General features: G+C 32.6%; 1 protein-coding gene across 1 annotated transcript; it reads left to right on the forward strand.

The window, feature by feature from the left end:
* Window positions 1–11,560: 11,560 nt before the first annotated feature.
* Window positions 11,561–16,534, forward strand: LOC110899697 (inositol 2-dehydrogenase 2). The gene is made up of 7 exons (XM_022146590.2): window positions 11,561–11,970; window positions 13,972–14,142; window positions 14,754–14,918; window positions 15,009–15,173; window positions 15,315–15,449; window positions 15,712–15,809; window positions 16,144–16,534. Exons 1-7 carry the CDS (start codon window positions 11,722–11,724, stop codon window positions 16,331–16,333), a joined length of 1,173 nt encoding a protein of 390 aa, XP_022002282.1. The 5' UTR covers window positions 11,561–11,721; the 3' UTR covers window positions 16,334–16,534.
* Window positions 16,535–16,850: the final 316 nt, after the last annotated feature.

The following is a 16,850-nucleotide window of genomic DNA, read 5'->3' on the forward strand; positions in this document are numbered from 1 at the left end:
TGGATGTTAGTGATTTAATTTTCAGAATTCAAATTTTAAATTTTAAATTTTGAAGTCAAACATTATTTTAAATTTAAATTTTGAAGTCAATCATTATTGTAAATCTTCAATTTTTTTGTTGTTCAAGATGTTTAATTCGGTTAGAATTAAAAGGGTTTGGAAATAAAAGGTTTGGAGTTTAGGTTGTCAGTTTAGATCTACGTTAATTAAAACATTCTACCTTTTTTTTGCAATAGGTGTTTTGCTTTCTTTAAAGTATGGTTTGAATCAAGATGATAGAACCTACCATAAAGATAAAAAAAATATAAATACCTCCTCGCGTTTGTGATGCGTGCGTGTTCACCTCTGCTCTCCGTCTCTTGCCTCGGTTCCAATGACCCTATTTCAGTATGCAGTTTTCTGATCTGATCGGAGGTGCAATTACCGACCAGATCGAGTGTCCATGTAAGCAGTCTCCATCTTAGCTCATTAACTCCATTTGATCTGAAATTTTAGGATTTTGGTGATGTTTAACGATTTAATGTGTATTGTTTCTTTGCTCTTTATTTGCCAAGTTTGATTCATGTTTTGAGGATTTTGTGTTTTGATAGCTGCTGACAGCATACGTTGATCTATTTCATGTATGGGAATGGATCATAACATGTTGAGAGTTCGTCTTTGTGAAGCATGATTTGATGAAGAATCGATTAAACGAAGGGATAATGGTTCATTAATCGCTCATATTGCTAAACTTGAAGCTCGTGTTATTCTTTTCCACGTTGTTGACAACTGTATGGTTTTGTTAATTGGATTCAGTTGTTAGGACTCATGATCATTTTTTTTACTTGCTAAAGATTTTATTTTTAAGCAACATACTGACTAAATAGCTCCTAAAAATGTTGATTGGAGGTGGAGATGGTCAAATGAATGATTTAGTTTGCTGCTATTATCATTGGAACCGCGATTGGTTTAAACGTGGTAAGTGGAGTTAGTTGAGCCAGTCCTCAGAGTGTTGTCATAACCGAAAGGTAACCTCAAACAGGTACGTTTTATAATCTTTTATGATATTTTTTAGTTGTGAATGTTTCAAATTTTGAAGAAATTGATCGGTAGAATTGATTGATTTACTTCAAATGCTACTCAATTAAGAGCATTAAAAGTCTGGCCCAAATTAAGCAGACAACTAATTTTGTTTTTTGTTTTTTTTTTTTTTTTTTTTTTTTTTTTTGCAGATTACTTCCTTCGTTGTGAAGATCGTGTGATTTTGGAATAAGAAGTCTGGGCTGAGATTCGTTTCGTTTGAGTCTCTCGACTGCGGCTTCTTCTGAGGTTCGTTTCAATTGTAATGGTTACATGCTAATGACGAATTTATGATAAAATTGTTAGGGTTCTATGATGTTTGGTTGAGAGTATGGATTTGGGCGCACAAATATTTTTATGAAGAAGATTTTACCGTTTTATAACTTCATGGCGTCCCTTTGTTTAGGATATTTTATGTAGTATGATATTTTAGAATAAAAAAGAAATTACAAACAACAAATAGTGGATGAATGCAACTTGGTCGATTTCATTTGGGTTTGATTAAGTTTTTGTCTTGACCTACTTCAGTGGTATTCATTCTTGATTTATGTCTGAGATTCTTTATTTGTTGATAAAATGTTAATCTTCTTCATGAAACAAATTGATAAGGTTCTACTAAATCCAAACATGTATCTTTTGGTTGATGTTTTTTGTTGTAGCTGATGTGGGTGGGGCAAGGTTCCGTGTCTTGGTTGTAACTCCGTCATTCCACCGCGTCAAGAGGTAGTCGTTTTTACGCGGTCACGGATTTGCAAATGAGTGGGATTTGCCATCTCCGGCGTTAGTTGCAGATCCGTCACACACGTACATACACCGCGTTTCTCCCTGTTATTTTGATCTTAATCGCCGCCTCCCTGTTATTTTGCTCTTAATCGCAAAGGTATGTTTAGAACCATTAAACCTGTTCTGTTACTTTGGATATTTAGATTTTTGATGTGGGCGTGAATGTGTACATTATGTAGGTAGCTCTAATCGATGAGCAGCAGGCCAAAATAATCTTTGCAACTCTCCTTTTCCTCATTAGATTTAGCATATTATAGATTTGCTTATGTTCTATCAATAGTTAGGCTAAAAAAATGAGAGTGGCTAACCACAACATAAATTTTTAAAAAATAATTCGTTATTGTCTATACGTGTTTATAAATTTTTAAAAAATAATCCGTTATACTAAAAAAATATACATGATTAATATACATTATTGCTTTTGTATGTTTTTATGGCTCTTTACAACAAGAAAAAGTTTAAGAAACCGAATTAAAAATTTATGGTGGAGAAAATGGAAAGATGATACTTTAGATGTTAAAAAGTGTTATTTTTATACTTTTCTTTGTTGTAAATTAAATTTTCCTACCCGGAAAATTTCCGGATTATAACCTAGTGAGTTATAATATAGATGTGTTTTCACTATTAGAGCATTCATATTCCATCCATTTAATTTTTTGAAGGTGGTCCTCCACTTTTCCTATTATAAGAGCAGGGTGGTCCGTGATACCACCCCATCACGCGTTAATCGACCACGGAACACCGCCACCGCCTACCTCATCACGCGTTCTTTTTGTAACGCGTTGAACTTTGTTGTTGCAGAGATTTCATTATTTGTCGTTTATCAATTGAACTTATAGAACTTTGATGAAAAGTTTAATTTAGCCCCTCAACTTTTGTTAGCTATTTTTAAATAGCTATTTTCTATCACTAGTGACCATCCCCACTACATTTCTATCACTAGTGATAGAATATTGGGTGATGACATGACATGAGTTGATTGGTGCTTGGTAGTGATAGAAATGTATCACTAGTGACCACCCATCATCCCCTAAAAAGTGGTTGTGATTAGGTGAAAAAAGAAAATGGTTGTATGTTTAGGGAACACTCTTTATCTTTTATAACTTTTTTAATATATTTTGAAACTGGTTGTAAGTGGAAGAGAGATAAAATATAATTGTTTTTAGTGTAATTATAGGGTGGAAATGGTAGAAGAGGTGTGAATGCTCTTACTCGCATTCGGTTTTTTTTTTTTTTTTTTTTTTTTTTTTTTTTTTTTTTTAACGGTAAAGGTTACATACACTACTCCTAAATTTCACCAAATTTTACCTTATGTCAGGAATTGAACCCTGGTCACCAATGTTTTAAAAACCGGTAAATACCGGCCGGTTATACCGGTATTACCGTTTTCAGATGTAAATCCGATACGAAACACCCGGTAAATAAGTGAAACGATATAAGGTTTGTACCGGCGGTAAAATCCGGTATACCGGTTTAAAACGTAATACCGGTATCGGCCCAGGGTTATTTTAGTTTGGGTTGTTACTTATTTTTATTATATATGTTACTTATCTAACGTAATTTTTATATATTATGATTATTTGTAACTAAAAGTTCTTATTTAATATTGTATGAAACGAAAATAGTTAATGTATTCAACACTCAAATAACTTAAACATATCGTATACTTTCATTTAAAAGAGCATCTTGGAAAATTGACTGTTTTTTATTACCTTTTTGATTATTTTTTTTTATTATGAATTTACTTTTGACTCATCTTTTAATATAATCATTAACTTTTGAGTTGATGTTATAATTTATGAAATTATAGAGCTAGCTAGTTAACCCGGTTGAACCGCTCGGTACAACCTGGTTAAACCGGTTAAACCATTTTTTAGCCTAAGCCGGTTTGATTAAAAAACCGGTTTTTAAAACATTGCTGGTCACTCCCCAAGAGACACAAAGCCTCTTACTTGCATTCTATATATAACAATTTTGAAAAGGTGAGTCCCTTTAGCAAAGGCGATTTGCTTTTTTTTTTCTTTTTTCATACCCTCAACATTTAATATTGTCATTTATACCCCTTAACTTTATAAAAACTTTGTAAAATTTTATTTTGACTCCATGAAGTTTTACGTGCTAATTTTTATGTACGTGAGTCAAATATAATACATTTCCATGCTTATTTTATGTATATTTTTTTGTTAGTCTACATTTTGTCAATACATTTTCATGCTTATTTATATGTATGTTTTCAGTTCCTTTACGTTTTGTCATATATAATATGTTTTCACTAGGTGGTATAAATTCGAGTTACTTTACGTTTCAAGCTGCTACGCGCGGTACCATTCTTTAACATAAAAACACTATTTTCTTATGTGCTTTTTTTGAAGTATGTGTCGGTGTAGATCCAAGTTGGTTTACGTTTTGACGTAAATGGCTATGTTTTGTTATAAATTTTGTTCGAAAACGAGTCGGGTCAAACATAACACGTTTTCACCAGGCGATATATAAGTTCGAGTTACTTACGTTTCAACGTCGCCGCAAGGCATGGTACCATTCTTTAGCTTAAAAATACTATTATCTTACGTGTTAAGTATGTTTCGGTATAAATCAAAGTTGGTTTACGTTTGACGTAATTTTTTTCTCGGCAAAGAGTCGGGTCAAATATAATATGTTTTCATGCTTATTTTATGTATATTTTTAGTTATTTTACGTTTTCACATAAGTTTTATTTGAAAACAAGTCTACGCTGTACAAATTTAATTTACTTTGGGTTATGATGCATTAACTTTTATCTACTCAAATTATATTGAGTAACTTTTTGTATGAAAATAATATAATATGTGAAGATTCTTTTATCTACTCAAATTATATTGAGTAACTTTTTGTATGAAAATAGAAAATGTGTTTATTTTTTTTGATGATAGCAATCCATTTTTTATGCATTAATTTTTGCTTTTTTTTTTTTTTTTTTTTTTTGCCTTACACACCATCAACCTGAGTTCAAACCTCGGGCTTCCCCATAAATCTTCGGGAATAACACTCGAACCCATAACTCTAAGGCTACACGGTATGGAGGACCATCCTCCACCGTCCTGGACCGGCGACGAACTGCCCTCCACGCCGCCCCCCTTCGTCCTCGTCCTCGGCGTCCTCTGCTCGACGTTGGGGACGATACTCCCATTTCACAAGAAGACAAAAATTATTTCCCCTCCCTCTCACACACCCCTATACATACAATATATACATACACATTTTAGGTCCATCCTCCCATTTCCACACCTCCATCCTCTTAGCCCCATCCTCGTGTCCATCCTACGTGTCGCTTACGTGGCGAACCATCCTCCAAGGGAGGAGCATTACCATACCCTGTAGCCTAAGAAAGAAACCTTACCAAAGCGGGTAAACCTTCTACCTCTAACCAGTTGGACCGGCGATTATTGCCATTTAATTTCGAGTTTCCACTTTATTTTTTGCTCATTTAATATGTTTTCCTAAAAATGGAATAGTTATTGCAGATTTGGTAATACATATAATTTGATATGTCAAATCAGTTTTTACGTTTTCACGATTTTCTCGACTGACAAATCTGTTTTACGTTTTCATGATTTTCTCGACTGTACATGTGATGAAGAAATTGACGAATCTAGACATTTTCCTGTAGATACAATGAACTTAGACACGTAGGAAAATCGGGAATTAAAGTAGGTGACATTGACTATCAACGTGATTCCCAATTGGCAAATTTTAAAAAGCCGCCATTACGTATTTCTGACTCACCAGTCTACCAAAGATTCGTTATCTTAAAATATCCTTTTTTTTTATTTTATAAACTGCGAGAAAGATTTTATTACGACTGGCTAGCAAAATAAGATGGTATTAACACAAACAAAACAAAAGTGCAACTTACAATCAACTTCGAAAACTTAGAAAGTTAGTATTCTTCTACTCTAAAGAAAAAAAAAACTTATTTTTATATCATGTCATCTCTAAAAAAATTATCTTTGGCACGCTATATAGACACCAATGGCGTGACAAACGTATGACATTGCAGAAATAGTTATATGAGGTTGTATAATGCGTTAGGCTAACATATTATACGAGTCATATAAGTTGGTTTTTACCAAAATATAAGGGTCGTGTGATGGTTATGCTGACAAAAATGTGACTGACGTGACAACTTGAATAGACATACAGCTTCTATGACCACTTTGACATGTCATACAACCCGTATGACCATTTTTGGCATGTCATACGATCCATATGATGATATCAATATGACCATTTTTGACGTGTCATTCGACTTGTATGACCATTTTGACCTGTCAAACGACCCATATGGTGATTTCAGTCGTTGTCTTTTAGATTCATGTAAGAAAAAAGATTGAACTAATCTGAGGAGAGACAGAGTTGCATGGTTCACCAAACTACGTTTGTAATTTATGTAGTAGACTATAACTATATAACTATCATTATAATATAATTTTACATAACAATATTATTATACCTTAAAATACGATATTACGGAGTTTTTTCGCAAAATATTTACTTATACATTTAATATATTCTAAATTTCTTCACGATGCAACACAACATGGATTTTAAACACGTAATATGTTATACTATTGACAAGTAACCACCATTAACAAAAATAAACAATATCAGTACGTTTGGTAACTTTGTACGTCACATCTTTAAATTAAATAACGTACGTACCTAATTTTGTGATATAGAATTAGACTAATATAATTTTAAGCAATTATAAGTTTATTTGTACCTAATTTTGAGATCTAGAATTAGACTAATATAATTTAAGCAATTATAAGTTTATTTTTTTAAATATTATTATATTAATGATCAATCATCTAAATAACATTTTTTAGATACTATAAATATAAATAAGCAACATGTATGTGCATATGATAGTTCTACCATTGATTTTGAGAGTTTTTCAAAAAGATTGGATTTGTCTTTTCTAACTCTAAAGTTTTAATCTTTGCAATTTAAGTCTAAAGTTTAGTTCTTTGGTAATTTAAACCCTTTGATTAGTTTGGTTTCTCACTTATAATTCAAAAGTTTCTATCTTTAGCAATTTAACCCCTTTGATTTTTTTTACTTTTAACCCAAAGCTTTTCATCATTTGCAATTTAACCCCAACACTATTTAACTTTCAACTTTGTTCCCTTATATTTTTCATCTTTCGCAAGTTTTCTATTTAACGTTTCATTCTAAATTTTCCAAGTTAACACGCCGCAACATGCGTGTGGGGTTTAAGTGTTTAACATTTTTATCTATTTTTTCTCGTTTGAAAGGCCTGTCGCAACGCGTCTATTTTCCCACGTTTAATAAGTGTGTCGCAACGCGCGGGTCATAGATCAACTTAGTTATTTTTTTTTATGTTTTACACACAGGTTCATAGTCATGTAAGAAACATTTGACTTTCATCTAATATGATATATAACTAACGAATACCCGCCGCATTGTGACGAGTAGTAATTCTAGTTTATATCTATTTTAAAACATGTTTGAACAATAAAAATATATATAGTTGTATTAAGATGCAAATAACTTAAATCAATATATTTTCTAAAATATAAATATCACCAATAAATTTATAACTATTTTATATAGTATGTTAGTGCGTTAGGCGAACCAAAACCGAATACGGAAGTCTCTTGGACCATGCGTAATGGTTATTATAAGGGCGTGAACGGGCTTGATAATGCCCTCAACATCATCCCTCTGGGCGTTATAGAGGAATGAAGAGGGATGGACGTTTCTAGTATAACCCAATTGAGAAGAAAAAAATTGGAAAGTAATGATTGAAAAGATATTTAGAGCGTTAACCGTTACATAGTTTTTGAAGGGACTTTATAATTCTAGTATAACCCCAATTGAGAAGAAAAAAATTGGAAAGTAATGATTGAAAGGACATTTAGGGTGTTAACCGTTACACATTTTTGAAAGAGACTTTATAATACTGATGTGGATAGTCTTACTCAATAGTACAGAAGATTTCAACTATTTTTTAATAACATATTATAGAAAATTTTTAATTTTATTATTAGGCTCCTAATCTATTTATGTTAGATTGACTAACTTTACTACTATCAAAGCTAGCTTGCATAATGAGATTTTTTGTTCGTGTTTATTTATTAAGGAAATAACTGTGTTTATGAACACTTACAGAATGTGATTTTTGTTCGTGTTCATGTATTAACATAAACGAACGTACATGAGCACAAAAAATCATTCACAAACACAAATGGACACAGACAAACATATATATGAAGGTATTTAATATACAATACGTTAATATTAATTAAATAGTATATTAGTGGGAATTATGATGTATTTAAATAAAATATAAAAATTTAAAGCCTAATAAACCTTCGAACATAAACGAACATAGCAAACATATATAAACAAATGAACATAAGATATATAAATGAACACGTTATCAAACGTTTACGAACATAAATGAACGAACATGACCTATGTTCATGTTTGTTCGTTAAATAAACGAAGGAACACAACCGAACTTCTCGTCAAACGGTTCACAACCTGTTCGCTGAGCATTTAGTTTGTTTGCAGCCATAGTACCAGGATGAGTGACATTCTATGAAGTCTCCACCAGTGTAACAAAAAACAAATCCATGAACAATATTGGTAATACAAGGGGTCAGATATTACAAATTTGATGGGTCTTGGGTAACTGACTAGCTGGTATATGATAAGTATGGAACCGGGTATGAAATACTTTCTATAATTTATAAAATTTATATATTATTATGGGTCAGGATATAATAGGAAGTTTTTTTTTTTTTTTTTTTGCTAGAAAGGCTAAAAAGTAATCTTGACTATCAATTCGATTAATCAAGGGCTTGGATTAAATGTGTATAATTGATAAAAAAAAAAACAAGGAGGCGCGTGAGTTTGTGTAGGGGTATTCTAGTCAATCCAAATTAATAGGTTCTCTCATCCAATCCCCCCCCCCCCCCGCGTTTTTAAACGTTAATAACTCTTTCATTCAATATTATTTTTTTATAAAAATTGCACAAAAAAACGAGGCTATATTTTTGAAAAAAAAATCGAAAACCCAGATGCATAAAACACAATGGACAAAAAGCATAAAATGACTTTTTTCTAAAACGTAAATGACAAAAAACACAAAGAAATGCCTTATTTCTAAAACGCAATAGACAAAAACACAAAAGAAGTGTGTTATTTCTAAAACGCAATGGCTGAAAAACATAAACAAATGTCTTTTTTTTTGTAAAACGCGATGGCTGAAAAACACAAAGAAAAGTCTTATTTCTAAAACACAATAGCCAGAAAACGCAAAGAAATGTCTTTTACTTAAAACTAGGGATGTGCATGGGTCGGTTTTGACCAAAAACCATAACCATAACCGCAATGTCGGTTATTGGATAACCATAACCATAACCGATCGGTTATGGTTATTCGGTTTTGATGGTTATAGCGGGTCGGTTATGGGTGATTAACCGTGTATTTAGCTTAACTAAAAATAGCTTAATTTTTTTAATATAAAATAAATTGTTATTGCATATTTGTATATATTAGTATATTAAATAGTATTAAAAATATATATAATCTATAATATTAATAACAATTATTATTATCAAATATTCAAATAAAATGATATGATACATTCCATTATTTCAAACAAACATTCAACCAAACCCACAAATTGATATGAAAAACCCATAAGTACTAAAAATCTACAATCAAAAACATCAAATATTAAAAATATGTTGAAAAGTCCTAAATCCTATAAAGATTTATTACATGTCGGTTCGGTTCGGTTATGGTGGGTATGTAAAAAATGATAACCATAACCGACCCGCTACTTTCGGTTTTCAAAAAAACCATTAACCGACCCACCAATTTTTTATTTGGTTCGGTTTTATCGGTTAATTCGGTTATGGTGTGGTTAATTCGTTTTTTTTCACACCCCTACTTAAAACGCAATGGCCAGAAAACACAAAGAAAATGTCTTTTACCTAAAAGACAATGGCCATAAAACACAAAAAAATGTCTTTTACCTAAAACACAATGGCCAGAAAACACATAAAATGTGTTTTACCTAAAACGCAATGGACTAAAAACACAATAAAATGTGTTGTTTCTAAAATGCAATGGCTGAAAAACACAAAGAAATGTCTTTTTTTTTTGTAAAACGCAATGGCCTAAAAACACAAAGAAATGTCTTATTTCTAAAACGCAATGGCCAGAAAACACAAAGAAATGTCTTTTTCTAAAACGCAATGGTCAGAAAACAGAAAAAAATATGTTTTACCTAAAATACAATGGACTAAAAACACATAAAAATATGTTTTACCTAAAACCCAATAGACTAAAAACACATAAAAATGTGTTTTTACCTAAAACGCAATGGACTTAAAACACAATAATATGTGTTTTTTCTAAAGCCCAATGAACTGAAAATACAAAAAAAAAGTGTTTTTTCATTACTTTGTAAAACGCAATGACTTAATTCAAAAACCCATATCGTAAAAATGAAATTCAAAAATTTCTTACATAGATCAAAACCGATTTTTTTAGATTTCTTCAACGATTGACGAAATTTGAATGCTAGAAACACTTATCGGCGATTGAATCGAACGAATCGAGTGATTCATTTCAAAATCACGTGAAAAAATGAGATATTGTATGAAATTAAACTGAGTTTCTTCAGAAAAGCCGAAGAACACATTGATTGGTTGTTTGAATCGTTGATTGGTGACGAAAATTGCACTATAATGTAGTGATTATTAAGATAGAAAGTGAAGAAAAGGTTGAGGATGGTGCGTTTTGAAAATAGTGGGTTTTGAAGTTACTGGGGAGAAGAAAGAAGAAAACTGGATGAAATTGACTAAAATACCATTCCATTTATTTTTAAATTTTGCACATATCATAATTCTATTGCTTTCTAATAAACTCACTATTTGATCCTCTTCCATATTATTATTATTATTATTATTATTATTATTATTATTATTATTATTATTATTATTATTATTATTATTATTATTATTATTATTATTATTATTATTATTATTATTATTATTATTAGTAGGTTAGAACTCCGTGTATTATACGGGTTGAATAAATGTAATTTATATATTAAATAGTAAAAAAGTTATATTTTTATGAACCCCATATATTGTACGGTTAAAATAAATGTAATTTTATATATCAAATAATAAATAAAAAGTTATATCTTTAAAAACCATGTGTATTACACAAATTAAATAAATGTAATTTTGTATACAAAATACTAAAAACGTCGTATCTTTAAAAAAACCCGTGTATAATCGGGTTGAATAAATCTACTAAATAATAAAAAAAAAATTACATCCTTAAAAACCCGTATGTTACACATGTTGAATAGATCTAAAAAAGAGTTATATCTTTAAAAACCATGTGTAAGATAAGTATAGATGTGATGATACCTTCAATTAATGACACGTGTGCAAAAGGTGGTTTCTTTTATCATAGTAGCTAGATTATTATTATTATTATTATTATTATTATTATTATTATTAAATTAAAAAGTACAGAAAGGAAAACACTTTTTTTCCACCAAATATGCAAGAAAAATAATATATTTGAATCCTGGTGAGTTTTCCCTGACGTGGATCTAACCCATATTTCGGACTTTATTCATATCTCCATTTGTCATCATCCCTATCCTATTTCCCCAATCTTCTATGTGATTCGTGAATTAAATACCAACATTATACATATAAATTCAACACTACTCGTGGAATATTCAACCATCAATACTTTTATTCCAAAGCATTATTCCTCCTATATAACCCGATCAATGCAGGCTACACTCTCAACGTGAAACCGAAACAACACACAACAAGAATGCAATCGCTAGATCTTAACGCAATTGGGATGGGATTGGGTGTGAATTATAAAAATTTGGAACAAAAAGTGGGAGAGAAGATGGTGAAGTATGGGATCATCGGTGCCGGAATGATGGGGAGAGAGCATTTGTTGAATCTTTATCATCTTCGAAGCGAAGGGGCCGCGGTTGTTTGTGTCGCCGATCCGCATCTTCCTTCGCAGAAGATATCCATGGAGTTTGCCGAGTCGTTTGGATGGCCGCTTAAGGTAAAAAAAACTCTATATTACATACATGCAATACGTGTGGTATCTTCTAATGAAGTAATGCAACGAGGCATATTAGGGTTGTTCATGAGGCGAGCTAGCTAGGCCGAGCTTGACCTTGGCTTGGATAAAAAAGTAAAAAACCAAGCAGAACGAGCGAGCCAACATTGGCTTGGGCTTGACTAGTTTACAAACCGTGCCAGCTTGGCTCGCCTTGTTTCCAACCGAGCGTGATTCACGCGGCCTTTTTCTGAGCGATGAGCTATTTGGAAAGTCCTACTTGTGAGCGTGCACAGACACTAGGTTAGAAACCCGTGTAATACACGGGTTAAATAAAAGAAATATTAAATGGTTAGTAATGAAGATTTATGAATTACAACTAATATCTTGAGATAAAATTTATTTACACAAATAAGAAATTGAATATGAATGGTTGAAATAAGAGATGTGGAAAAACAATTTTAGACTCACATAATTGTGACATGTGGTGCTGTCATTACTTATTAATTAGGTATAGATAGAAGTGTATCTATGTATGTATATGTTGACATGGTGGGGTTCAGCTACAAAATCCATTTTTTCTACAAAGTGTATAAAAACATAAAACATCATAAATTTCAACCATAAAAACACTCAAAACCCACAAATAACAGAACGAAGATTACAAAAACACAATATCCAAACCCTAACAGTTCACAAAACTTCAAACACATCATCGTAGAACTATGAATATAAAACACAACATGATAATCAACATAAAACACACTCTCGATAATCAAAGCCTTATCATCCAAAACACAACACAAAACCCATAAATATGGCGTTTTAGTAATCTTCACTTTGTTATTTGTGGGTTTTGAGTGTGTTTTATGGTTGACATTATGGTGTTTTATGACTTTTTACACTTTGTAGGAAAAACGAACTTTGTAGCTAACTCACACCCTATGTTTGACATACCTATTATTCTGTTTATAAATCTGTACACTTGCATAGATTGTAACGAAGGGGATGAAGTTTACAAATTGATTGCAACTTTTTAATAATTATTTGAATACCATTTTATGTAAAAAAAATATATTAAATACCCCAACTAATTCCAACATATCAATAAGCCAACATATATCATGTGTATGTGTATATGTAGATGTACACATGTATGATGTTGTAGCTAATTTGTATAGGGTGTCCATGAATCACACTGTAACATATTCTTGTTCTTTAAAAGTTGTCAAAAATTTTGGTGTGGTCCTACAAAAAATGTAAACAATTTCAGTTTTTGCATGTGAATCACTAGAAACTTTATGAATTGCAAATTCTTGTCCTTTTTAAGAGATAACAACAAATTTGTTGTGGGTCCTACAAAGTGCAATAAAATTTCTTTTTTAGGAGGTGAAATTGAAGCTTATTATTAGCTGTTTTCAAAAGCTTGAGTCCTTAATTGATATAGTACCTTTTATAGTATTTTGGATGATCTGAATTTCTGAGACACAAAAAGGATGTGAAGTTAAAACTTGGCCCAAAATTGGCCCCTTTCAGTCTTTCACATAAAGTCTTAATTGGGCCCTATAACCCTTTGTGACTTTATAAATGGGCTCCATTATCAACAATTGTAGGTACTTTTTTAGTTATGGGACTTGAGACTTATTTTCTTTTTGGGCCTGGGGCCTTGTCCATAATATTGGTCTCTAAGAGCATAATATTCTATAGAGTAATATCACTTTTAGCCCAAAAAAGAATATTTTAACACCTGAGTCCCCCACGTCTTTTTTTCTAACCCTTTTGGCCCCTAACACTAACCCCATCCATTAAATGTTAGGGGCCAAAAGGGTTAGAAAAAAAAAGACGTTAGGGGCTAAAAAATGTTAGAAAAAAGACGTTGGGGGGCTCAGATCTTAAAAAAAAATTGGGCTAAAAGGGTAAAAGTGATATAACCACAGGGGCCAAAATCGTAATTTACTCTATTCTACAAAATGAGTTTGTAAATTTATTTTTATTGTTTAACAGGTGTTTTCAGGACACAAGGAACTATTGGACAGTGGGCTTTGTGATGTTGTGGTCATCTCAACTCCTAACATGACTCATTATGAAATCTTGATGGATATCATCAACCACCCTAAAACTCATCATGTATTGGTTGAGAAGCCCTTATGCACAACTGTAGAAGACTGTAGACAGGTTAGCATTGTAAATTCACTTTTTTTTTTTGGTAATCATGAGAACCCATTAATGGGATCAGGTAAAACACAACTTGCGCTGGCCAGATAGCCTTCATGGCCTCATGGGGTTAAAGGCAGAAAACCATCGGAAGCTAGATTCGAACCTTAGTTGTATATTCACTTTCTTGTAACACAAATCATCTTTTCGTCTCGTGGGTCCCATTTATCATAACTCCTACATTTTACACACGTAGCCGCAATGGCGTACCTTCTCATGGGACAGGGGTCCTTGGGCTCCCCCTTGTTTTTTCGCTTCATAGTGTTAATTTTACCTGAAAATATCCCCCCCCCCCCCCCCCCGATTTTTCGTTCAAGATCCGCCAATTTGCAGTAGATTCTTTTCTTTTCCTCGAAAAAGACCTTTTCTTGATGTGGACGTGTGAATTATACTCATTATTCAATAAGCTTTTTTCTTGCAGTTTGCAAAGAAACAATTTCTTGATATACATGCTTGTTGCTTGATTTTTTTTTTTTTTTTTTTTTTTTTGTATCTCATTCATATGACACGTGAAGAGCCGAAAATGAGACCCACATAACGCTTATCAAGGGCTAACTTTGGTTATAACTCAGGTTATAGAAGCTGCTAAAAGGAGACCAGATATGTTGCTACAAGTTGGACTGGAATACAGATACATGCCTCCAGTGGCTAAGCTGATAGATATAGTCAACGGTGGAAAACTGGGACATGTTAAAATGGTTTCGATTAGAGAACATCGGTTTCCGTTCCTAGTTAAGGTAGGTTCTGTAGTAACCAACAGTGTTTGTTTGTTTATACTAGGTTTCTTTTAATGATCAATGTTATTAATCACCCATGTCGTTATATAGGTGAACAATTGGAACAGGTTCAATTGTAACAGTGGAGGTACTCTGGTTGAAAAATGCTGCCATTTTTTCGATCTGATGAGGCTGTTTGTAGGCTCGAATCCAGTTCGCGTAATGGCGTCTGGTGCTATTGATTTGAATCACAAAGATGAAATGTATGATGGAAAGGTAATCGTGCTGTGCTCTTTATATCCTGTTTGTGTTGTTGGTTACGGTTTGACTTTCAAGGTCTAAAGTCAAACACTAAACTTAATACTTTAAATTATGCTATTTTTGTGATTGAACCTTTATATTGTATTTTTAAATCAGGTGCCTGATATTATTGATAACGCGTATGTTATCGTTGAATTTGAGAATGGGGCGAGAGGCATGCTTGATCTTTGTATGTTCGCTGAAGGAAGTAAAAATGAGCAAGAAATTTCCGTTATTGGTGAAATTGGAAAGGTATGGTACATGTACATATACCACAAATTTTCAATCTTCCCAAAATCAAAATCAAAATCAAAGTCAAAGTCAAAGTCAAAATCAAAAATTAGAATAACAAAGTTTTGCAACCACTCTATTAACATTCTATATGTGAAACCAAAGGGGTCCTCCTACAATATATTTAGAATCCTAAAAGCAACTTTTAAAATAGGCAAATTGTTGAAGCATATTTTGTTTGTGATTATTATTTAATTTAATATTTTGGATTGTTGACTTGCAGGGTGAAGCCTTTGTTCCTGAGAATATTGTTCGCTATGGTCTACGAGTTGAAGGAAGAGACGGTGTACGAACCATGAGAGCTGAAGATCATCGAATTAAGTATGTTTATCTATCTTTTCTATCTGTTAGAGGTGGCAAAATGGGTGGGTCAAGCACGTTGGGTACCAAAAAAGTGGGAATTATATGGTACATGCCAAAACAGATCAGGTTGGGTTGATCTAAAACACTTTTCCCCAAAAAATAAAATCTTGTTAGTAATACCAGGCCCGATTTATATTTTTCAGTTTGACTTGTTAGCGATAAAATATGACTTTTGATCGAGCCGTCCATTATAAATGAGCTGAAATGGGCATCTCTATATCAATCCATAACAATTCATCCCATTTTCTTTGTCATTTTCGTAAGTCTACTAATCACCATTTTGATATGTTAGATATGACGGGCTACACCACGGTTCAAGCTACTTGGAACATCTAAACTTTTTGAGCGCGGTCAAGGCTGAGGGGAAGAAAATTCCGGCGGTGGATCTGAATGATGGCTTGACCGCGGTGGCTATTGGTGTTGCAGCACAACTTTCAATTGAGATGGGAAGATTTGTTAGCATTAGAGAAGTCATTTCATAATTATTTTTCCTTATTTATTACAACTCATCCCTATGAAAACATAACTATGGGCACTCCCATAATCTTGTACATTCTAAGATTTGAGTATGTAGCCATGTACAAGGTCAAATGTTCTTTTGACCATTGAAGCTATAAACGGTTGTTTATTGTTCTTCAAAGTTCTAATCTCTCTCTAAACGCGTATCTGGTCTTATTTATAAACCAAACGCCTTGTTAATTACCCCTAACTTGACTCCTTTTTGCATCTATTAGTTCTTACCATTAATCGTCGTCACAACAATCGCTTAGACCGTGGGGTATGGTGGGGCGGGGGTTGGGCTTGGGTTAGGGCATTCGTTGAGACGTGGCTTGGGGGCCAGACATGGGCTAAACCCACATTCAACACGGTATGGTGGGGCAGGGGTTTGGGGCGTGGGTTTGGTGGGCTTCGCTGGGCTGACCCGCTGGGCTATTTGAATATTATTTAAAACAACAAATTTAATTTTTTTTAATATTTTTAAATAAAGAAAATTACAAA

This window comes from Helianthus annuus, chromosome 13 (assembly GCF_002127325.2).
Source record: "Helianthus annuus cultivar XRQ/B chromosome 13, HanXRQr2.0-SUNRISE, whole genome shotgun sequence".
In the NCBI taxonomy this organism is placed as follows: Eukaryota; Viridiplantae; Streptophyta; class Magnoliopsida; order Asterales; family Asteraceae; genus Helianthus; species Helianthus annuus.